This window comes from Oryzias latipes, chromosome 16 (genome assembly GCF_053564925.1).
Source record: "Oryzias latipes strain Hd-rR chromosome 16, Olatipes_Hd-rR_3.1".
NCBI classification, from domain to species: domain Eukaryota; kingdom Metazoa; phylum Chordata; class Actinopteri; order Beloniformes; family Adrianichthyidae; genus Oryzias; species Oryzias latipes.
The window spans coordinates 27,767,501-27,792,053 of record NC_136252.1 but is presented as its reverse complement, the minus strand read 5'-3'; the positions used below and the strand labels follow the sequence as shown (position 1 = coordinate 27,792,053).

The 24,553-nt window shown below is 37.4% G+C and overlaps 1 protein-coding gene across 11 annotated transcripts in view; it reads left to right on the top strand.

Annotated features, from left to right (window-relative positions):
- slc9a1a (solute carrier family 9 member A1a) overlaps nucleotides 1-24,553 on the top strand; it is a 31,402-nt gene that overhangs the window by 5,321 nt on the left and 1,528 nt on the right. For 6 of the 11 annotated variants that reach the window (XM_078932752.1, XM_011485664.4, XM_078932751.1 and 3 more), the window contains 11 exons: nucleotides 9,128-9,591; nucleotides 9,696-9,946; nucleotides 12,795-13,012; nucleotides 13,471-13,673; nucleotides 16,467-16,556; nucleotides 18,634-18,704; nucleotides 18,966-19,142; nucleotides 19,334-19,463; nucleotides 19,889-19,987; nucleotides 20,402-20,483; nucleotides 21,972-24,553. The exon at nucleotides 21,972-24,553 is cut by the window's right edge and continues 1,528 nt beyond it. In XM_078932752.1, the coding sequence (XP_078788878.1) occupies nucleotides 9,128-9,591; nucleotides 9,696-9,946; nucleotides 12,795-13,012; nucleotides 13,471-13,673; nucleotides 16,467-16,556; nucleotides 18,634-18,704; nucleotides 18,966-19,142; nucleotides 19,334-19,463; nucleotides 19,889-19,987; nucleotides 20,402-20,483; nucleotides 21,972-22,261 (2,075 nt within the window). In that variant the 3' untranslated portion in view covers nucleotides 22,262-24,553. Of the gene's footprint in view, nucleotides 1-9,127; nucleotides 9,592-9,695; nucleotides 9,947-12,794; nucleotides 13,013-13,470; nucleotides 13,674-16,466; nucleotides 16,557-18,633; nucleotides 18,705-18,965; nucleotides 19,143-19,333; nucleotides 19,464-19,888; nucleotides 19,988-20,401; nucleotides 20,484-21,576; nucleotides 21,634-21,971 lie in introns of all 11 variants that reach the window. The other 5 variants (XM_020710320.3, XM_020710318.3, XM_078932753.1 and 2 more) reach the window with 1 other exon arrangement.

The following is a 24,553-nucleotide window of genomic DNA, read 5'->3' as shown; positions in this document are numbered from 1 at the left end:
TCCTTATGGACTTCAAGTTTTGAGTAGATTGCTCTAATTTGCACAAAAGTGACATCTAATACATTGTAGTGTTTTTGCCTAGCCTTTTACTAGATGTATAACTGTTGATGAGTAAATTAAGACTTAATTTTTTTTCCACAATAATTACTTTCCAAAAATGTATCAATTTTTAGCATGTATAATTAATTTAAACAACTGATCTTTAAAGTCAATATCTTAGGCAAATTTGAGTGTGGAACAAGCTAGAATAAAAGAATGTAGTTGTTCACAGTATTCTTGCCTGATTTTCTTTTGCTGAGCTTGTCTTCTGTTGGTGGGAAACTTTCTTATGCCAGCAGGTAAGGCTTTCAGATGTAGAAGCAGATCCTTCAGGTACGGCTGCTGTTTGGAGAGCCTGACTCATGTTCCCTTGTTTGTTCCGATAATGCAGTTGTGCAATTCTTCCTTGTAGATGTGGGCTTAGGTTTCAGTGAAGCGCAGCTCATGCCTGAAATACCTACATTGAACTTTTCTGTAACTTATGCAGCTGCAAGATAAGGAATATATTTGATTTGATCAACTTAGAAAATGATCTCTCTTTCAAAAACTCCACTCCCACAAAAAAAATCTCACGTTTTTCCATGATATGTATCATCAACCTCTTAAGATCTGGCGTCGATCTGCATTGACTTCACATTTTGAGTTATCACCACAGTAGTTAATTCTTCTTAAAGACCCAAGGCTGTATTCTTTTTCTTATAATAGAGGACATGTATAAAAGAATTTAAGATTAAAACTGCATTTCTGAGTATTTCTTTATTCAAATCGTGATGGATCAGGAGCTGTTTGAAAACGCTCTTAGTAATACAGCAACTGAAATGGGCGGGTCTTCCTTACTCCGCTCCACTCTATGCATCCACTTGGAGACAAATAGATAATTTTCCTCGTCCGAGCTGGCCTCTGGCGCTAAACTGTACAGCTGGGTAGCAACTATATTGCTTGCCGGTTTTGTCGCACTGCTAAATATCACAGCTTGGGGTTGTGAGGAACTGTAAGCTAGCAGGAGAGAGTGTAAACAAAGATATATTGGGAAATCAGCAGGGGGGTACTTCCATGCCAACAGTCTCGCCCACAACCCAAAGACGAATTTCTAATCAACTTTTGCCGCTCTGCAGATGTCCTAAAAAAACAACACAGGCAACATTGCAAGAGTTCATCAGAAAATTGACCTTTGAGTTGTGAGTGGGACTGTTGGCATAAAGTAAGCCTGCTCTCATTTCATATCATTCATCTGTTTACACTCCATCCCTATAGTAGCCCCTCACACCTCTAACCTAACATTACTGGTAAAAAACTAAAATGGTGAGCAACATTGGAGCTTTCCAGGCGTACAGTTCATATTAAAAAAACCAATAACACGATTTTCAGTGGAGTGAGTCTTTAATTTCTCTTCAAGCTTTATATAAGGATCTAACCTCTCCGGAGGTTGTGGGCTGCAGAGGGCCACTGTTCTCTATTGTCTGGTGGTCCAGTTATTTAGCATTAGCTGACTGTTATGATTCTGGAAGCTGAACCCATGTATTGTATTTTCTTCAACTTTCCATAAAATAAAATCATCCATAAAGGTTATTTTTACGGAAAAAAACTCCCAGAAAAAACGATAGTTTGCTTATATAGTATCATTACAACTCGCACTGGCGTGGAAGTTGTGAAAAGTCTTATAACTGCAATGATTACATAGTTTTAAATGTTAAGAATTCAATCATAACTAGACATGTAAAATACTAGTTTAGATAGTTATTGTCAGTAATTCTCTAAACCTATTACTAAGATTGATTTCTCGGCAGCACTGAGTTTGTTTTTTCAAAGATTGGATTTTCTTCTAAAATCTGTTGTTCTTTGTTTTTCATTCATAAAACAGCGTACAATGTTATGGAGATTATAATCCGTGGTAGATAAAATCCACAAAGTAGGATTATGGATGTTTTATTCCTGCAAAACTCCTTATTGCACACTTGGTATACTTTTTTTCAGACAGACAAGAACAATTTCATACTTTTCTTCTCTTGTTTAAACTCTCAAAGTAAAAAAAAAAACGAGTCCAGTATTAAAGAATAAAAGCACATTCTGTATGGGAGAGACACCATGGAGGAGATTGACAAGGTCAGCAGCCAATTAGGACACACAACACAGTGTGCTGTTAAAAAAAAGCATGCAAAGTTGCACTGAAAAAATCTGTGAAACAGCAAGACCACAAAAGATGATCTACGATATAGCGACGGGAACACGGTATTCTTTAAATAGACATATTATTGTCATCCTTACATTAGCTAACAAAAGTCCCAGCTAAAAATAATTACTATTAGCAGAAGACAGCCATGTTGAAGTACAGGTCCATGCCAGAGGTCATGCTGAAATATACTAGCAGCAGGCAATAATAAATAATTGATGTCAATACTGGTCTTGCATGAACTGGAGCTGCATGACGCTTTTCATCTGTCAAACAATGACTCACAACAGCTGATCTTTTTTTAACAGCATTGTAGTCACGAAATGGACGCACACATGTTTCTCAAATCGTTTTTATAGTGCTGCGTCATGTCTTTTCAATCTTGACATGACATTTTACTTAACTATTAAAAAAATAATGTATCTATACATTAATTCAGCCCAAATGGCCTATTTTGTAGTCACCTGGCAACAGAATAGAGTATCAGGCTTTGAAAGCAGTAATGCGCTGCCCGTGTGCCGGGCCCTGTCAACACTGAGAAAGCACCAAACTGAAAGAGCTGTCTTCCTTCAGTGATTTACAGTACACTGGTAGGAAAAAAAAGGCTCATCAGAGCGAACATGGAATGGACACAGCTGCTTCAGCCGATGACTTGCAGACATGTTGGGATCTGATCTTATTTAAGAATAACACATTTAGAATAACAGCCAAATCTGCATGCTGCTGTGCATAAAAACTGTTTTTCATTCAGAGCTCCCTTGTGTGCTAATCATATATCTCCTTCAGACAACCTTGTTGACTACCCTACAGTTGTGTGCAGAGGGGTTATGCTTTGTAGTTGATCACCTTCCTTTTCATTATTTAATCTTTTGTGATATGGCTTTTTACACTGATGATCAATGCAGATCATATATGAAGTCACACAGAAGTTAGTGCTAACTGTCATCACTTAGTCTGTTTGTGTTTGAGGCAATGGTCCTCTTCGTACCAAATCCAAGATCCTTGAGAACCCTTTATAGTTGGAAAGGTTAGCATTCATGATGATTGACCTGTTTAGTTGACCTGCTCATGTAGCTGTTAGTATCAGATCAAAAAAATCACATTATCTAGAAGGATTATCTGTCATTTTTTAGGGGCTTAATTAAAAGAATTGGCGACTTGGCTAAAAATATATGAGTTTACTTCAGTAAAAGAGTAGAACCTATGTCATCGTATTGATTAAAACGTTTAGGTCTTTAGACAAATGATCATGTGGACACAAAGCAAATTACCCAAAAGAATCCTCTGTCAAACATGTTAAAGGAGAATGGGGGATTTAGCTTTAATTGGAAATGGCAGGGTGTGGGTTTACCAAGAAATTCCTGTCAGCTCAATGACTCCAAGGTACCTGAGTATTATTGAGGGAAAGGTTTAGGCCATCTGCCCTGAAGCTGGTCTTAAACAGAGTTATGCAACACAACACTCACCACAAGACCGGCAAATGTTCAGAACGGCTGAAAGAGTAAAGAAAGGAAGAAAGATGTAGAAATTACTTTGCAGTCCATTTCTCAACCTGACTGAAACTCTGTGGTGGAACTTTAAGAGGGGCTCATAAAAAATGAGTCTGGATCACTAATGAAACAAAACACCATTAGTAGATTGGAACTTCTTAACGACTAACCTGCCATGCAGAAAAGGATTTCAAAAAAACATGATAGAGCAAGCTTTTACTGTGAATTTATTGCAACATAGCACATGTATCAGATATGTGCTTAACTTTACGTGCTGCTCTGTAACATACTGGTAATCTACTCTCAGGCGTGTGATTTGCATTCATGGTGTGTTCTAAAGTTTAGAAGCAAGTTTTAAAACAGTTCCAATACTGTTGTTGATAAATTGGTTGCAAGTTCATTGTGGTCTATTAATGGATTAGGATTCGAGGAAAGATGATGTAATGCTAAAGGTCAGGAAGACTGTATGTCCAATAACACTGCTGCTTGTTTTTAGATCACGAGGATTCAGTTATATTTCCTCTTTTTTTTGGCATTTAGAAAGCTTGAACATGAAAACCTTTGTCTGAGCTCAGATTACTCAGCAGACAATCAAAATAATCTGTTGCTGGTGTCAAACAGAAATGCACGTTTTCCCAGAAGGCACTCCCTTAAGTAACCTGTATTTGATCACATCTGGTTTTCAAATGAAGGGAATAACTTTTTTTTTTAATTAGCTTGAGAATCAGTGATCGAATGCCTCTTAAAAATTGCAAGTGACTTTGTCTTTTGGCCTTCAGTCATGGGTCTTGCTAACAATAGTAGCTGTTAGGCTGTCAGGCCTGTGCAGATAGGGTCTGTATTAGATGGTGTGCATGTTTTTAGTTTGAGTCCGGGCCAAAAACTTCGAAACAATTTCAGTTGTAGAACAGCTGGGCCTGGAGTCTTATCATTTTAAATGCTCACCAACAGTTTTAAAACACTTTGTACACAACACACAAGTAGCAGTATTTACATGAATAGATGAACAAAGTTCTTTGTAAAATATGTTTGTAAATTCCCATCACGTGGTCAAGACATGTATTTTTCAGATCTCTGAAAATATATCAATACTTAATGTAAACATATTTTCACATCAAACTGATGAGAAATGCAAAAAAAAAGCCACAATTTTAACATGTGATCTGATGACTGGGATAAAGAAACCATTCTGAAAATAAATGTTGCTACTGTAGACTCATTAACCATTTAAAGGATGCAGTCAAGACTTATTTTTGAAAAAAGTTTTTGAAAAAGTCAAATATTTGACCTTAACTAATCGACCAATGAGTGCACAGATTTTAGTCTTTGGATATGAACAAAAAAATACAACATTCTTTGCTTTTAAGTTTGCAAAATTCTTAGCATCCTGCCTCAAGTTAGCTCACTTTAAAATAAATTTTGGAGAATATGCTGACACTTGTTTGCCATTTTAACCGGTGAATTCACCAGTTTTATATATTGGAGATATAGTAGTTACAGATTAAAAATTATTCTGTCATTTTTTTTTTTTTTTTTTACAAATTCATTTAAAATCTAAATGTCTTCATGTCAAACAAAATAGTCGGTACTCTCTAAACTGTAGTCAACATAGTAAGCAAATCTTTATTTATATAGCCCCTTTCTCAGAGAGCGACTCACAAAGTGCTTCATAATGTTAAAACAATATAAAATCAGTAGCGAGATCCAAATAAACACACACAGGCATATAAGTAAACAAACATGCAGAAGTGAACATAATAAAAGTCAGCCAAAAGCTCTCCTAAATAAAAACGTCTCAACTTGAGCTTTAAAAACTTGACTGAGTCGATCCGACGGTGAGACAGGGGGAGGTTGTACCAAAGTCGGGGAGCGACTGCCTGAAAGGCAACGTCTCCCCTAGTTTTAAAACGAGTTTTTGGAACAGATAAAAGATATTTATCAGTGGACCTCAAGGAACGTGCAGGAGTGTAGGGAGTTAAAAGGTCAGAAATATAGTTTGTGGTTTGTCTGTGCAGGGCTCTAAAAACTAAAATCAAAATCTTAAAATCTATTCTAAATTTAACAGGAAGCCAATATAGAGATCATAGCAGAGGGGTGGCATGAGTGCGCTCATTGGTTCAAGTTAAAAGCCTTGCAGCAGAATTCTGGACCAATTGGAGACCTTTAAGAGAGTTTTTGTTAAAACAAGTAAAAGGGGGATTGCAGTAGTCTAAACGAGAGGAGATAAAAGCATGGATGATCAGCTCAAGGTCAGATCTGGTTAACATTGTCTTTAGTTTAGCCACATTCCTCAGGTGATAAAAACCGTTTTTGACCAAGAGCTTCGAGTGAGAATCAAGAGACATAGCTTTGTCAAACCAGACTCCAAGATTCCTGAGACTGGGCTGGACAGAAGAGCTCAGTGAACCAAGGTGTCTTTTGATGGAGGGAATTTTGTCATCAGAAGAAAAAAATATTGTCTCTGTCTTATTTGGGTTCAGGAGTAAATGGTTGTCATTTAACCAAACTCTAATGCTGGCCAAGCAGTCTAGTAGTTACGAAAGATTTGTGTAAATATTTTTACCAAAGTTGAATGTCATCAGCGTAAAGATAAGAAATATTCGAAAATTTGCTGATGAGTCTCCCAAGGGGAATCATGTAGAGAGTGAATAGAATGGGTCCCAATACAGAACCTTGGGGAATGCCACTAGACAAGATTTTTGCTTCTGAAGATAGTCAACACAGACCTTATAAGATCTACCACTGAAATAGGAGACAAAAACCAGCTTAGGACAGAACCAGATAAACCATAGTCGTTATGAAGACGTTTGATCATGATTTCATGGTTTACAGTACCAAATGCAGATTTAGGTCTAAAAGAATGAGAACATTGTATTGACCAGTATCTGCCGCCATGAGCACATCGTTGGAAACTTTTAAAGAGCTGTTTCAGTTGAGTGGTTCTTTTTAAAGCCGGATTGGAAAACGTCACAAATATTGTTGTTCTAAGAATGACCTTAGTTAACTGTGTTCACGTTTGTGCACTTATACAATTTTCATACCTTAAGGGGCTTATTCGTCTTTTTTTTTTATTTCAAAGCTTTCAGTGACTATTTGTATCTTTCCACTTAATGAGATGTTATGCTCTGAACATTCTCCAAACATAATAAATTCCCATCCAGTTTAGCACAAAGCTTTTCTCAGAAGTAAAGAAGGTTTCTGTTTCCTGGGTGGAGCAGTCATCCTTGCTCCACCTGCCCCACCGGGCTGCTTTAGCCTCTCTGCTTCTTAATTTTTTTGGGACCAACAATAAAAAAGTCTAATGTGGAAAAAAAGCTGTCAAATTTACAGCATTTTTACACAAAAAAAGAAATGTAGTTCCGTTGGATGATCTGGTTTGACTTGATTTTGTAAACTTATATTGTGGGGTAAAACAGGGCGTTAAGACTCTGCCCTCCTGCTTCATTTTAATCTTTGCAAATCAGCTGCAAGTAAAACACACCTGATCCAGGTAAACAGCTTAATGGGACAAAGAAACCAAGTGGGGTGGGAGACCTGAAAGGTCAAGTTGGGTAATTGCACAACAGCTGCTAATGTGGCAATAGATTGAAGCTGGTTTGAGTGGTTTCTCTGCCTTTATTTCATCATCTATACGTTTCTCAACGGTTCTTCAACTGTGCTGCTGTGTCTTCATTAAAGAGAGGTCATCTGGGTATCATCTTATGTTAAAAACATGAATTACAAGTTTTAATTTGTTTCTAAAGTTCATGAACTAAAAATTTTTTTTTCTGAAGTTAGAAGGTCAGAATCAAAATATTTTGATTTGTTTAAAGCACATTAGATTTTTTTCATTTACAATCACATTTCTTTAGCTTGTGTCTTAAAACAAGTCTTTGCATATGTCGTATGTTTATTTTGTGCAGTATGTGAGTCACCAAGAAGGCATTTTCATTCTCCTCCATCAGCTCAGAGTGAAGCCATTCAGATGACATTGCACTTCATGTTTTTTAGTTGTATAGATCCTACGTTTCTGCTTTGTGGTGCCAATTTTCGAAAGAATAATGAGATTGTGTCATGTAATGTTTTGTAAGATTCCATGGAGAAACTAAAGATGGCCATTTGTGAAAAAATTAACCACTCCTATCAGCACAGATTCCTCCACAAAGCAGTTTCTTCTGTTGACCTCATCTCTTTTACATGTCTTAACATTGCTCATTCATTATTTTGATTGGGGATTGTAACTTTATGAGTAACCACATTTGACTAATTCAAGTCATTTTAAATTCATGAAAAAAAAAAGAATTTGAGTAAAAACTAACAAGGGTTTTGCAGTGAGGTAGCCATTCACACACACGTATCAATGCTAAGTGATTAACTGTAAATGTCGGTCTGAAAATGTGTCTAATCCCAGCTGTTCAAGCATTTTAATACTAGAAAGTCACCTCAGAGGCGGTCTCTTTCTGTCATTATGCCTTTTGTTTTGTTTTGCCTGGATTGGAGCTTGTTGCCTTGTTAGTTGAGTGCTTATGTTTCATGCATCATTATCAGATTTGTCACAGTTTTAGCTAAACCTGACCTAGGCCTCACCTGCAGTTGTGTGCAGTAAACAGAAAATGCTACTTTATCTCTTATTTTTTCTTTCAAATTACAGGTCTTGATCAAGTTCACTGACTATAGGTAACTAGTAGAATAAATGACATGAAGTATTTGGCATTTAACAGCCTTTATTTATTTTTTATTATACAAATTAAATTTAAGTTCTAACAAAGTTTAAAAAAAATCTTTTTTATTGGCTTCATGGTTCTTTTAGCATTATTTCCTATATTTTTATTTATTTCTCCCATCAACTTCTGTCTTCAGTATTTAGCTGTGTCACCTTTATCAACAAGGCATGATCCTATATTTATAAGTGCAGCAGATACTTCACCTAACTTCTACATCAGAAACCAGAAGGTCTTTTCAGACGAACAGCTGGAATGAGTAAATAAGGAACAAGCTCTGGCGTGTCCGTCCTTCCTCCACTTGCATCAGGGCTGTCGTCTGTTGCATTTTCTTTTGAAACATGTTTAGTGCTGATCAACAGCTTTTACATTTGACATGCAGTGAGTGACAGATATTTTAAGCTGAACTTGTGAGCGCAGCCCCTTAAAATGCCATCAAAATGTAAATTATATGGTTACATTTGATGTTGACGGGATGAAAAACCACAGCTGTGTTTGTTTTTTTAAGTCTCTTTCACTTATGTAAAGTCGGAAACTCGTCAGTCTTTTTAGTTCCTCTTCAATTCAGCCTTTTCTGATCAGATTTTTAGTTCTAGTATTTGTAGTCTTGTACTACATTTTCTGTCAGGGACTTTACATTTGTGCTAATTCAGATACTTCCTTCTATGATAAACATAAAGTTATTCTAAGTATGTCATATATTCCTATTTCTGCCTGTTTTTGTCCAGGATTTCATTTGGTTCCTCGCCTGTCCAGTATTGTCCCAGAAAGCTGCCTGTTGATTGTGGTTGGCCTGCTGGTTGGAGGACTCAGCAAACTGATTGGAGAGTCAGAATTACCTAAACTGGACTCAGGAAATTTTTTTCTAGTCCTGCTGCCCCCCATCATCTTGGATGCTGGTTATTTCTTACCCATCCGTCCCTTCATGGAGAACCTTGGTACAATCCTCATGTTTGCTGTAGTGGGGACCCTGTGGAATGCCTTCTTCATTGGGAGCGTGCTGTTTGCTGTGTGTCAGATACCTGCAGCTGGCCTGACACACTTAGGGCTTCTGTCCTGCCTGCTGTTTGGCTCTATCATCTCTGCTGTGGATCCTGTAGCTGTACTCGCTGTGTTTGAAGAGATCCACATCAATGAGCTGCTACACATCCTTGTGTTTGGTGAATCTCTGCTCAACGATGCAGTGACTGTGGTGAGTGATCCAAAGTAAAAACACAATATAAGGTGACAAAAAGCAGCTTTGTTGCTATGTTTATTTTCCATTTAATCTATACCTGTCTGTTTTGTCTTCACTAGGTACTCTACCACCTATTTGAAGAGTTCTCTGCCTTTGGCACAGTGACAGTGTTGGATGGCTTTCTGGGAGTCATCTCCTTCCTTATTGTGGCGTTCGGTGGAGTTTTAGTGGGAGCCATCTATGGGATTCTGGCTGCCTTCACCTCTCGCTTCACCTCCCACATGCGCGTCATCGAGCCACTTTTTGTTTTTGTGTACAGCTACATCGCCTACCTGTCAGCAGAGCTGTTCCACCTGTCCGGCATCATGGCGTGAGTTTACTAGCAGTGACAATAAATCCGCACACACAAAAAACAAAGAATTCTTGACTTTATTGCCTCAAAAAACACAAAGGGAGGTGATTATTTAGTTATTTTTAGTTGTCAGCATAGCATTTGTAATTGTGAGTGGGTTAGCATGCTTTACTTGACAATTGGTGAATTTTTAGTGGAACATTTAGATGGTCTATTGTCAGAGCTTTAATATACACAGAGAGAAAACTAAATTGGAATGTTTGAAATTCTGCTGTTTTATTGCAGTCAAATAAGCCTGCTGCACATTTGAGGAATGCTGTTGGTTTTCTATCTCCTTGTGACTGCATGCATTAATGGGTGGTTGTAGCCTGCAGTTTGCAACCAACCACATACTGTTTGGACATGTAACTACTAGGGCTGCAGGTTATGAAGATAATTTGCTGTGTTGGTGATCAGTAGTGCAATGATGATATAACTTGCGGCACATGGACACATAGCAAATCAACCAAAAACATAATTTCCTGCAACAGTTTAATTTAAATAAGAGTAAACATTGTTTAAATTTTATTCCAAATGATCCTAGTTCACAAAGGAGGGGAGCATCTCACATAAAAGGGCTCCATCCGATTGGTCAACAATGTGAAGTCTCCATCTGATTGGTCAAGAGATTTATTTGATTCGTTACGTACTTCAAGCTGCCATAAGATTGTTTTAACTTATTTAAGGTGACCATTTATGCCTTCGCCCACAAGTGGCCGGGATAGGCTCCGGCAGCCCCGTGACCCCGAAAGGGATAAAACGGTTAAGAAAATGAAAGGTGACCATTTATTTCCCACCTTTACGATACACGTATTGCACTGCTTGATATCGCGATAACGATATATTTGCGATTTCTTGTACAGTAACTACCCCGTATTTGTAAACCTTAAGCTAAATAGGGGCTTCTAGAAATGCTAAACTTTATTCACAGCAGGCTGACAATCACAATAGGACGCAAGGGAGATAATGCAGTGGGAACTTAATATTACATGAAAGTTTTTGTTAGACAAGTGGGCCAAAAAAAATTACTTAAATGTTCATTAGCTTTTTTTTAAATACATTGAATTTTACTGTTTTTTTTTTCATGATATGCACTTTCTCAGTCCAGAGTTCTAAGTGGAACCAACTTCAGGTAAAATAAAATAGGTTTTGAGTATATTTATTTATTTTTTGATTAAAAATACAGGTTTTGATGCATAGAGGAGAGAATACTACAATATCAAAAGTTTTTCTGGTTCTATTTTTAAACTTTGGAAGTAAACTTTGGTAAATTAAAAATCATAAACCCTGTTGAACAAACTGCAACCAACTTTAATCAAGTCAGAATTTATTGTTGTCTGATCATTTTTTGAGGTTAACTTGAATCTTTTCCACCAGTACATGGCAGTAAGTTTCCTGTTTGAGGTTGTTGACAGTTTTAACAGGAGGTTTGTCTTCAGCAAGTCAGGGACAGCTACTATGGCCTTGAGGAATAACCCTTTTTGGTCTGATTTCCTGCTTTCCTGCCTCTCCCAGGAACATCAAAACTGTCTTTTAACTTTATTTTTTGTTGAACAAGGAATTTACCCCCTGTAGATTTCTTTTACACATTCTTTAAAATCTCAGACATATCTCTAAGAACAGGGGAAATTGGTTAAATTCCACAGAGCTGCAACAGTTTGAGGGATGTTTTAAACCCAGATTCTGTTTTTGTTTTTACCCTGTTCACATGAAAACTCGAGTCAACAGAGAAGTGGTCATCAGGCATCAGGCTGGTAGAAATCCCTTTTGACTAGTTGAAATGCAGACTGAGTAGTTCAGGAACTTCCTTAATGAATCAAATCAAATCAAACTTTATTTATTAAGCACTTTTCATATAAAAGTATAACACAAAGTGCTTTACATTAAAACAAAAAAAATAATATAAAAACAAGCATGAAAATTAAATAAACAAGCACAAAAATAAGAAAAATGTAAACCTACACACAACCCCCCCCCCCCACTTCTTTCACACTGATGTTTCCATCGCAAATTATATTTCATTGATTTAAAGCAAGTGTTAATATAAAAATAATAAAAAATGTATTGGAACAGTAAATAGCATCAAATAAACAAAGTATTCACAGCAATTTTCTGGCATTTGAGCCATTTTTAACAACAAACCCACGCTGCAAAAAACTGCAAGGACACAATTCATTAAATTGAACAAACTTAACTTGAAATAGCAGCAAATAAAGACCCAGAAACTTTGATCAGGAAAGTTTTCAAACAGCTGAAAATCTGAAGATTTTTCGACAGAAAAACGATCATATTTACTTTGTTTGGCTTTAAGCCGGCATGTTGCGGTGCTGAAAACGCGCTCGGATGAACAGTTTGCAGCGAACACACAAGTGCTTTGGGCAAGTCGTGACATTTGGGGAAGACTGCTTTACAGCATTGCTCCACCAGAGAGGAAGGAGCCCAAAGTAATCCCAAACTGTGGAAGTTGTGTTCTTTCTTGACACAAAGTCTCCTGGTGCACAACTTGCCATCTTTCTATCCTTCCAAGCTGTAACGTGTTGATTTCACACGATGACAACATTCTCCAGTAGATTATTTTAGATTAAAATATTTATTTAAAGTGAACATTAAACCAACCTAAGTTCCACTGAACATAGAATCAGCGTTAGAAATTAAATTCATTTTAATATTTTTTCATTTTAAATCATCTCTTTAATGAGTCATATTTTTCATGACTATGATACTTTGTCTATTTTCAGACTTCGATGTACAGTATTCCCATAATACAAGCCTACCTCCAAAATGTTCTCATCTTTGCTCTGAACTGAATGTCCCTTTCTCTGCTCAGGTTAATCGCGTGCGGAGCTGTGATGCGACCTTATGTGGAGGCTAACATATCTCACAAGTCCCACACCACCATCAAGTACTTCCTGAAAATGTGGAGCAGCGTCAGTGAGACGTTGATCTTTATCCTTCTTGGTGTCGCAACAGTCGGAGGGCCTCACAACTGGAACTGGATCTTTGTCACATCCACTGTTTTTCTGTGTCTGGTCGCACGTGTCATAGGTCAGCACAACAACTTTGCTTTTGATTGAATGTAGCATACAGATGTCGGGAAGTTTATTTGAAAAACTTGTGTCCAATCTCTTTTTCACTTGGGTAGAGGATTAAAGAAATCAGAATTGTAAAGCTGTTAACCTTTAAGTGGCTTTAATACTACAGATGCTAAAATTCTTACCTATTGTGCTAAATTCAAGGGATTTATTATTTATAGATTTATTACATTACATCAGGCTTAGGATAAGCCAACTGAAAGGTTTTTCTTCATCATTACTTGTTTATTAACAAATAAAAAAAAACGATTTTTTTCTGAATAGTTTTTTTTGTTTTGTAATGCACAAATAACATCAAACTGAAACAAAACAACAAAGAAATGTGTAGTTTATAAAACACTGGTTTATCTTGATAATGTATCAATCAAACTCTTTTATAAAGCTAACTGCATTGTGACTTTCTCTCATCAGGTGTGATTGGTCTCACCTTCATAATCAACAAGTTCCGCATCGTCAAACTGACCACCAAGGATCAGTTCATCGTGGCCTACGGTGGCCTTCGAGGTGCAATCGCCTTTTCCCTCGGCTTCCTGTTGGAAGTCGAAGATGAAGAGATGAGGCACATTTTCCTCACGGCCATCATCACCGTCATCTTCTTCACCGTCTTTGTTCAGGTACGGATGCAGGCAGTCGTAGTTTCAAAGTGGGAACACTTTTAACGAGAATCTTTTTTGAAGGAGAATTAATTCATTCTCTTAATCGTTTATTGTTTTATTTAGGCTTTTAATGTTTACTGTTTGTATACATATAAATATTTCAGTCTGATTTTAGGAAACATGTTGATTTGGTTGCATTTAGTGATGAATATTTGCATGTCATCCATTTAGTTTGAATGTTTCCATGTGTTGGTTTGAACGCTCATAGATCATCTTTAGTTTACCTCAGTTTAGTTCAGGGCTTGACCGTCTACACAAAACTCCTATTTGATTAGTTTCTAAACCTCATTTTAGTTAATATGTTTTGCCTGGTTCCTGCTCATTCATTAAAAAATGTCATCTAGCACATGGGACTGCAACCTCAGACTGCAGAGCCACATGCAGCTCATTGTGGCTCTTTGGCTGTGATGAAAAATGCTAATGATTTCAATAAATAATAGATGAATGCTTTTGGTTAGTTTGTTAAATAAATTATTGTTTCAATTTTTAACACATCAGATAACAGACAAATATAATTACAAAAAGATTCAGAATGATCTATTATTAGAATAAAATGAAAGCACATATTCTTCTCTTTTACTGCACAACAGTGTCTAGTAGCTGTTCAAAGGCAAAGTTCTTAGTTTAGAATTACATTTACATGTATGAATAAAAAAATAGGTTCTTTGCCAATATTTTCATTTTAAATAATTGAGAGTAAAAGAAGATAAAGAATAAAGTGGCACCAAAGTCAAATAATTCAACTAGATTTGCAGCAGCAGGATCTTAATTGAAAGGGTGTACTTTATTTTGAAAATTACTTGTGCTACTGTCAAAAGTAAAAAAAAAAAGTTTAAATTGATATATATATATATGACTGTTGTAATTCAAATATATATATTAATCTTCAAAAGGTACATTTTATAAATGAGTGGCTTAATGGCCACAAAAACATAAAGTGGGGTAAAGTGGGACTTTGCTGCTCTTTCTGGGTTTTTGTCAGTAGAAACTGGCCCTTTTGGCATTAAAGGTCACGAACCCCTGGAATGGCAGATTTTTTTCCTCTCAACTTAGTTTAAATAAGCTGATGATGTTTTGGCTCTTAGAAGCTTTCTCAATTCTAAATTAATTCAAAATCAAAGTACCATCCTGGATAAATGTGATTCTTCACATAGATGTTATTGTGTAGAGACTATTTTAGATTGGCTGTTCAGATTTTGGATTTAATTAAGCAGTCTTACAAAATGAATAAGATCAAAACCAGATTAACCATTTACATTAACCTTGATTTGTTTCCTCAGCAAAATCGCTGTGACTGAGTGTCTAAAACAAACATAAAGGAAGATTTCTTGAATTTTGACTGAGACCTGGAGCTACATTGATAAAAACTCGAGACATCTGCTGTTGCTCTCTGCAGAGACCTGATTTGATACAAACTTTAGTGATGCTTCTGGGCTCAGGTTTAACAGAAACCCTCCACCATCTGCTGTGAAAGTCAAACTCAGTGTGGAATTAGACATGTCAAGGAAATGATCGATTTAGAACTGTGTAAATGTTATTTGATGCAGATATTTGCCCACACTTTGAGTTATAAATGTCTATGTATGTATATCTAAACAATGCACAGGTACAGAAGTTATGGATCCTAACTTTTAGGAACTAAAACTGACTGAAATAATATCACAACCTTTAAAACAGCATTTCTTTAAGTATTTTAGATTTTAATGGAAATCTTTGAATCTCTTTGTGTTAAACAAGTGAAATGCATCTAAGACTACATAACATGCAATTTATGTAGTAAACAAAGATATTAAGTAACAGAAGTCTCCAGCTGCAGTTACCATGGCAGCAGCACTCAATCTCATTAGGACGAGGAACACTTCAACTTTAAGCTCAGACTGCGCAGACAAAGAAAGTCCTTCATCATGCTGCAGTAAAACTTTGGCCGGGCACACCAAGTCATCATCTGAATTGACCATAAATCAGACTGAAAGATAAATTTGTGATCTTGAAGCATTTTTCCCCCTGTTTTTTTATTTATTTATTTGGAAGAATTTTACCAGAATCCTCTCTTGTTTCCCATCCACATGTATATAAAGTGATGTTTAATCTTAAATTGAGGAAAAAAGAGATGTGATTTTATTAGGTTTGTATTTTTATTTTTTATTAATTTTTGCATACAAGCTTCGTTCCAGAAATCACATCATGTTAAAAATGTCAAACTAAGCAAACTAAGTGAAAGGATCTTCACTGCACTGACTTGGATGTTTGTCTGTGCAGACAGCCATGTTGGCAGTCTGCTGTGACTGTGAGGGTTATCACCTATTTGTGTGTGTGTGTCTGTGTGTGTGGGTATGTGTGTGTGTGTGTGTCTGTGTTGGAGATGCAGTTTTAGTGAGAAACAGTCCTTCATTTGCTGATTTTTCTTAATGAAATCTGACGGCCTCTTAGATTGTTGATCATGCTTTGGCAACATTTTTTATTGTCACACAAAAGAAAAGGCTTTATGTTGACAACAGACAGGCAAATAAACAAGTAAAATTTCCATAGATTATAACATCCTTGGGTTATAAACAGTTGGTTTACTACTACATTTTATTTATGGAAGTGGTGAGCTCTTATCAAGCTGTATAAGACAGAGTTTTCTGTTTGTTAAATATTATTCTGATGTGGAGAAAAGTCTGATAAGAGTTTCTGATGATGACCTATTTTCTATGCTCGGGCAGGGTTTACATTGTTCATTCATGTTTGTTTTCCTCATTTTCTCTGAAGGGTATGACTATTAAACCCCTTGTGGAGCTGCTGGCTGTGAAAAAGAAGCAAGAGGCAAAGCGCTCCATAAACGAAGAGATCCACATCCAGGTACTGCCTCATGTACTTCTGGGTTTTCCAGCTGGTTGTTTTTTTTTTTGTTTTGTAGCTGCTGCTTAACATGCCAGAAGATCTTCCACTTTTTCTTTGATCAAATACAGAAAAACAAAGCTGGGCATTAAGGCACCTCCTGAATAAACAGGAATTATGTAGTTTTTGTAGATGTTGAAAATGTGACATTTCTTCTCACCAACAGGCTCCTGGAGCCTCCTCCATTCATTATTGAATATTGATCATTGGTTCCACCCGCTGGCTGTGTGGTGGTACTTCATATTTTGACTGCAGAGCCCTGAGGTTGCAAAAAAAATCATCTTTATGCATAATTCATATTTTTGTTATTTAGCCTTAATTTAAAAGACAGCACATCCATCCATTGTGATGCTTCTAACAGATATGATAGCAGCTCATATAAGCTGCACACACAACTCTCCTAGGGTTTCAGTAATGAGTCACCATCACCCCTAATGGCTTCTTCTCTGCAAAACACCAGAGAAATCTAAAGCAGAGACTCCAGCCTGCAATTTGGCAAAATTTACAAGTCAAAGTCAGGCTTCTGACATGAAGTTGTTTTATTTATTTCTTTTGTAATAGAATCTGAGATTCCTTTTTTGCCCATCACATGCAGTTATTAGACTCCTGGCGTCCACTTTACTCATAAAGATCCTAAAAAATTTGATTTAATGTTAGTGTTGTCTTAGTATCATTTATTCTGATTTGTATCAATAATAATTTATTTTTGTAAACTTTCTGTGTTTCAAAATGATTTATTTTTCTAAAAATAGTTGAAGGCTTCTAATTTTAAAGTAAAAAAAAACATATTAAACATAATTTGAACATTTATAACACACAACAGCTTTTACACCCCAGGCTTGCATTAAGAACTTAGATTTATGAACCAAAACCTCCAGGGTTTATGTTTGTGTAATGAAAGACGTCATCATGATGTGAGCTGATTTTGAGTGTTTAAAGCCCTCATCAGAAACCTACGGCAGTTTTCTTTGGAGGTAGAGTCTTCATAAAAATCAATCAAATAGCTTATGTAGCTCTACATAATGACCTGTTACTATAGCAACAGTAGGGCTGTCATTCACCAACTATGTGAGGGCATGAGGTGGCAACATCCAAAATGTGCAACATATTCATGGTTGTCAGAGCGGGCACTCTGCTGCTTTCATCAAGTCAGTACGGTCAGTCTCTTTTCTTTTATGCAAGTCGTATAAAAATAGCCGTTGTTAACAATCATGCTGGCTCTCGTAGCTGAAAGTCTGTTTTTTAGTGTTTTCAACACTGTATGGTCTAATCTTTGGTCCAACATTTTATTCAAAAAAGAAAACGATAAACTATACTAAAATGTGCTGGATGTTCAGATTCTCTATACAAAAACTTTTATGGCAGGGCTGAAGGGGGATTGGAATTACACAACAATCGCTTGCACAAAAACAAAAAAACACAACCATGAACAGTTTCTACAGATCGGCCTCGGGACAATCGAAGTCCTGTGTAAATTCAAGCGGGATTAAAACGCAAAACTGTGCACACTTGTATTAACTGATGGCCTCTGTGTGCGATCAATGTTTGATGTAGTTGTAAGATGTGTTGGGGAAGTGGAAAACACTTTTTTGAATTCAAAATCCTTTTTGATGAGAGCAAAAGAATTCTATTTTTACTGTTAATTTTTTATAATCCACAATTTTCTTATATTTTATGACAAACTTCTCATTTACGGTTGATGTAAAGTTATATTAAAATATATTATAAAAAACAAATGAATCCTTAAATCTAATAAAATAATACTTGTCTAAAATAGTAGGCTTTTCCATATTGACACTTACAGTTATGGATCAAATGCTGCAGTAACATCTGCAATGACAAAGCCTCCAGTGGTTTGTAATGGTACTGCAACTGCAGTGGCACATGTGGTCAGCCACATTGATCTTAAACACATCACTTTACGGGAATTAAAATATTATCATTGTTATTTTGGTGGTGTTTAGTCCAAAGATTCAACCTAGGGGAATTATTTTGTTTTTACTGATTTTCTTACTTCTTTTCTACTTTGAATCTGCAGTTTCTTGATCACCTGCTGACAGGAATTGAAGATATCTGTGGACACTATGGACACCACCACTGGAAAGACAAGTATGGATTTCAAAGACACATATGAGCAGCATTTTCACTGATTTGTTTAAGATGATGGTAAACTAAGCAAGGCAAAAACAAGTGTTCCTAAATGTACTAAATATGACAGGATTTTCATTCCTTTGTGGCTCCAAAGATAACAGAAAAACCTTTAATACTGAATTATTAGCAGCAGTAGCGTACTTCACCCTTTTTTTTTTACTGTTTTTGTTGTGTTATGATTTACTCTGTGCTACATCTGTCGTTCTGTTTTCATTGCAGAATGAACCGCTTCAATAGGAAGTATGTGAAGAAATGGCTGATAGCAGGGGAGCGCTCGAAGGAGCCACAGCTCATTGCCTTCTACCACAAACTGGAGTTCAAACAGGCCATTCAGCTGGTGGAGAGTGGAGCGGGAGGCAAGCTTTCTTCTGCTCTGCCTTCCACAGTTTCCATTCAGTGAGTACTCATAAGCCCCATGTTCTATGTTTCAGTATTTGTTCTTGCTATTAAAGAGATGGTGCACATTATATCTGCCTTCAAATGCCTGATTTCTTAAAATACATGTTTTAAGAAAAAATGCCGACTTCTTTCAATGTGTATTTTTTTCAAGCATTTATAGTTTTTAATTTGGTTTTGTTTATTTTTAGGAACATTCAACCCAAGAAGCCTCCTCCAGCTCCTGAGCCTAGAGAGAGAGTTCTCCCACAGCTGCCCAAATCCCGGGAGGAGGAGATCAGGAAGATCCTCAGGAGCAACCTTCAGAGGACCCGGCAGAGGGTAACGTTACTTTCACACGAATTCATGCGCTTTCATTCTTTTAATAATATATAAGGGGGCTGAAGAGGGCAGCAAGAAGGTCCTGGTTCAAATCCAGGCTGGGTACTTTCCGTGTGGAGTTTGCCGGCTCTCTGGTTTTCCACTCACAGTCCAAAAACAGGCTTGTCCTTCAGGTGTGAATGAGTGTGTGCGGTTGCTGGTCTAATTAGTCTGGATGGACTGGCGACCTGTCCAGTGTGAACTTCGCCCTCACCTAGGACTAAGTGGCTATAGAAAATGGATGGAAAGAGGGGCTCAATAACACAAATGTCTACCTACAATACTTTGGTTTTCTACAAGTGGGGAGATAAACGGAAGTATAAAAACTCAGCATGGTTTTCCTTTACTAATCTAAGTACTTTATTTGTTTGTCGTTTATATTTCAGCTGCGCTCCTACAACAGACACACTCTGGTGGCGGATCCTTATGAGGAGGGTTTGAATGACCTCCTCAAGAAGCAGAAGATGTTTGAGCTGGAGAAGAAGGTGGGAAATGCCTCTTAAATCAAGATAGCCTTCGGTGACGGTTCCACCGACCGCAGAGAATCCGTGCATTTCATACTGAGCCACTAACCGTTAAAAAGAACCATCATTTGAGCTCTAATTAGTCTAAATTGAATTTCCCGACACAACTCTGAGCTGATTTATTCCCACGGCTGAGTGGGACAGTCTCACATTTCATCAGCCTGTAATTGCTAAATGAAATTCATTCGTGTTCAGACTAAATGGGATACACCTAATGCATTTGCAGAGTTCAGGGAATTTCTCGGAAAGTATCAACTAATTTCGATTAGAGTTCTAAAAGATACAGAGTCATTTTTAATTGTATTGGATTGCATTGTTGAATGTAAACGGTTTTCTTTTTCCAACATAAAAATCTGTCACTTTTCTCTCTGCCAGATAAAAGAGATGAATAACTACCTGTCAGTGCCTGTAGCTACTTCTGACTCTCCAACGCTGCGCAGAGCCAGGCTGGCCTCAGGTAATACTGACCAACAGTAGCCTTTGGAGTTCAGCTGCTATTTCACCATCTCACTAATGGGCTCTAAAAACATCAATTAACATGTTTTATTTGGTTGACAAACTCCTTCCATTATCTTCCACTTGTCTGGGCTTCAGGTTGTCGAGAAAGCAGTCTTGGTAAGGCAGCCCAGATTTACCTGTTCCAGTTTTTCTGCAGTAAAGTCCGCATCACTGCAGTCGTTCCATCCTCTCTGTGCTTGAAAGCAGATCATTCTGATGCCTCCAAAGAGGAAGGGGGCTCAGTTCTAACCCAGAGGGGCAATTCCACCTTCTTTCTACTGTCATCCTCAGATGTGGATGTTCTGATTTTTTATTTTTTTTTTATTTTTTATAACGGTTGCTTTACAGTCAGCTGCAAACCAATGAAGCAGAAAGGCCCTTGTTATTTTCAAACAGCAGAGATGGAATCTCAAGGCTCCCAAAGCCAAACCATCATTTACCAAATTATTCTCTTCATAAAAGAATAACTGAACTGATGACAAAAGGTTAACCCTGGCTAACAATGAGCCTCACTTTGGGTCACCAGAAGCATGAACAAGTCCCCAAATGTGTCAGCCTTCATGAGTCCTTCTGGATCCTCGGAATCACACGTGTCAAAGTCGAGGCCTGCTGTGGAATTATATACAACCTGCAAGATCATTTTATATTATTGTTATTAATGGCCCAGTGACATGTAGCACTGATAACATATGCACTACAGATCCCATAATGCAGCTCTTCAGTTCTCTGCTGAAATAGAATGGTGGCATCATTTTGTGTTTGACAGCCCTGCTTTGAAGAGCTGGTCCTGTGTTCCACAGCCAGACCAGAATCACGTTCTTCCTCACAGACCCTTTTGTTTTGTTTTAATTGAAGGAACCCTGACCCCAGTTTGCCGATCAGGAGGTTCTGTCCTCAATGTGCTCACAATACTTTTGCTTTACAAGCTGAGCCAGTCAAAGCTGAAAGCTCTGCTACTACTCACAACTGCTGCAGTCCATATTCCTGAGCTTTTAGAAACGTGTTTGCATGAGCCAACCAGCACGTAAACCAAAGTGTGGTTTTTATTTTAGGCAGACAAACAGATTTTAAACCTGATGAGCAACAGAATGGAAAGAAACAAACTTCAGGTATGTAGTGAGTGTACAGGCAAGTCAGAAGCCAACAGCAGTTCTAACACGCATGTTTGATTTTTAGTTACTAATGAAGAGACCACCTTGACACGCCGATGTGCATGTCAGCTGAATGGAATTTTCTTTTTTAACACTTTAAACCACACAGATGGGTTCTGGCATGTTCTGCACCCAAAACAGCCCACTAACTTTACAGTTTGATTTATTTCTGTGTTTGTGTTGAAGCTCGTTTCCATCTAGTAAAGCCAGTATTTGTGTGTAGCATGTTGGTCAGATGTATAGATTCATATCTTATAGTTACAGTTAATTGATTTAGTTTTTTTCTTTTTCTGTAGATCCACAAGCCTATAATGTGAAGCCAGACCCGGTTGACGTTCCAACCATCCAGGTGGAGCTGGCCTCCCCGCAGTCTCCAGACTCTGTCAACATCATGGATGAGTTCAGAAAGGACAAGGAGAAAGACGAGGACACGGGTCTCACCATGAAGCTTCCTTCAGGGCCTAGTGCTCCCCCGAGGAAGCAGAGTGAGGAGGAGGACGCAAAAGATCCGCAGAAGCTCACGAGGTGCCTGAGCGACCCCGGACCCAGCGCAGACGAAGGTGAGGATGACCCGTTCTTGCCCTAAAAAAGCAGGGCCAAAGAGCTCAGGCTGCACGGCTCCAAAAAGAATGCTAGTAGTTCAGCAAGAAACGAGCCAAAACTGCTGTAGGAGCTTGAAGCAAAAAGACGACATCAAAGAAGCATGAGTGGAAAAAGAGCCATGACTTTGTGGAAAGGCAGAGGTGCGACAGCCGCTGTTGGACCTGCTGTCTGAGAAAATGAGGGATGTAGTGGTTGAAAGCCGGAGAAGTTCAGGAAAGACCTATGCATTACCAAAGGTTTGGACTGTTCAAGTCCCAGATGTTATTTTCTGACTGCTTTTACGGTTATATTTAATGTTTGCTGGGACACGCAGCTGTCCTAACGAGAACCAACAAAACCAACTGCTGGTTTTTCACTTTTTGTCTGCCACTTTACAAATGCTGGATGTCTAGACATTTAGATGTAGCTCCTTCAAAATATTTGGCCTTATTTGATGTCAGATCTTAGTACTTGGTGCATTTTTCTCAGTCTTCTTTGAAACTGTTTTTTCATTTCATGTTTTTTTTTTAAATTAGAATTTACTTTCTCCTTTATGAGTGGGATGAAGATCAAAGAGCTGATTTTATTATTATTATTATTTTTAACAGAGGACAACAGATGTTTAATGCTAGGCTGGAAAACTCGTTTGGATGGCTTGAGAAATCCTGCAGTTTTGTAGGAAAGTTGGTCAGTTAATTCAAACCAGGGATGGCTTGTTGTGTTTACTGATTTCCATGTTTATCTGTTCAAACCCACACTTATGTTTATCTTGTCCATAGATTACCCTTTAAACTTCTCATTTTAAGGTAGATTTGCCCTTTATTAACTCAATATAGCTTTTTAACCAGTTATAATCAGTCTAAGCCACTCATGTTTGACTTCCAAGCCCTCATCCACTATCATGCACACAAAATTTCCACAAATGTCTTTTCTTTGGACAGCGGTTCACTGATACCCCGTCAACCTTCAGAGTCTAAGACTGTGGGCCTGTCATGGCAAAAAAAAAACAACCTTTCTATGCAGTACAGATGTGTCAGTCCTTTTTTTTTTTAAAGCACGACCTGTAAAAACCTTTTATTCAGACTTGGATATCCCTGTTTGTTGCTAATTTATTATTCAAGATGGGCATTAAGAGAACTTAAATTTCAGGAAGGACAAAGGTTTCATTTGAAGCTTTGTGGGCCTGAAGACCAGAGAAATGTTCACCGGAATAATGTATTATAGTGTAAATACACTGTCTGACCTTTTGGACTTCACTCCTCTCTGAGTAAAACACTGTAAACATTCTGACATTCATGTAAAGGAAATATAGGAAACAAACATGACCATGTTTTCTTACAGAACCGTAGGACTCAGATTATGAACATGAAAACAAAAGTGTGCATATAAGCAACTCTCATAATTTTTCTACATACAAGGATGTATAATGCATAATTTCCTCTATTATTAGAAATTCCTACAAAAGGAAGCTTTATTGTATGAGTTTTGTTTTAGCATAAAAACTGATTAAATAAAAATAAATAAACTCAGTGACTTAATTCAGAGGACTAGGAAGAATTCTGTAGTGGTCAAAAAAAAAAAAAGGAATGTTGATGGGATGGTGGTTAAATCTGCTTTAGAAAACACAGAAAACACCTGACTTTTCCTCATGAGAAAAAACTAAAAGAGATCAATGTATTTCTGGGTATAAAGCCAAAAAAAAAAGATTTTCTTGAGATCATATCAAAGAATTCTGTGTGAGATAATGTAATGTTGTCACCACAATCTTCCCTCGTAATTCTGCAGTGTGTTCAGTCTGCTCTCTGTTTCTGTTTTTTCTCCATCCATCTGGGCTCAGGTGCTGCTGGTAAAATTGAATTTCACGCCCACAGGTAATACCTCACCGAAACCTAATATCACTCCATTCAGAGGCCTTACTCTGACCCCGATAGACCTGAGTGAGTCATTGTTCCTGCTTTCTGGGTGTTGAAGACGACTCAGTCTTTCCTGATCCTCTTATTTCCAGATAGTTCGGGTTACAGCCGAGTTACCCAGCAGCCCTCATTTCATTCCATTTTTCTCTTTAAACATCCATGAAGGTCTCACTTTTTTTTTTTTTTTTTTTGCTATGACATTTACCGTAACCATCCTCCTGGGTTTTAGGAAGTGAACTGGTAGATGTGGGATTTAAACCTTCTAACATTTAACTTCCTGTTTTTTGACCACAGAACTGTATGTCTGAAAAGTCCAACGAGAGAGGAGAGGAAACATAAAAGGTTTTCTTTAAAACTCGCCCAAAAACGTCTTGTTAATGGCA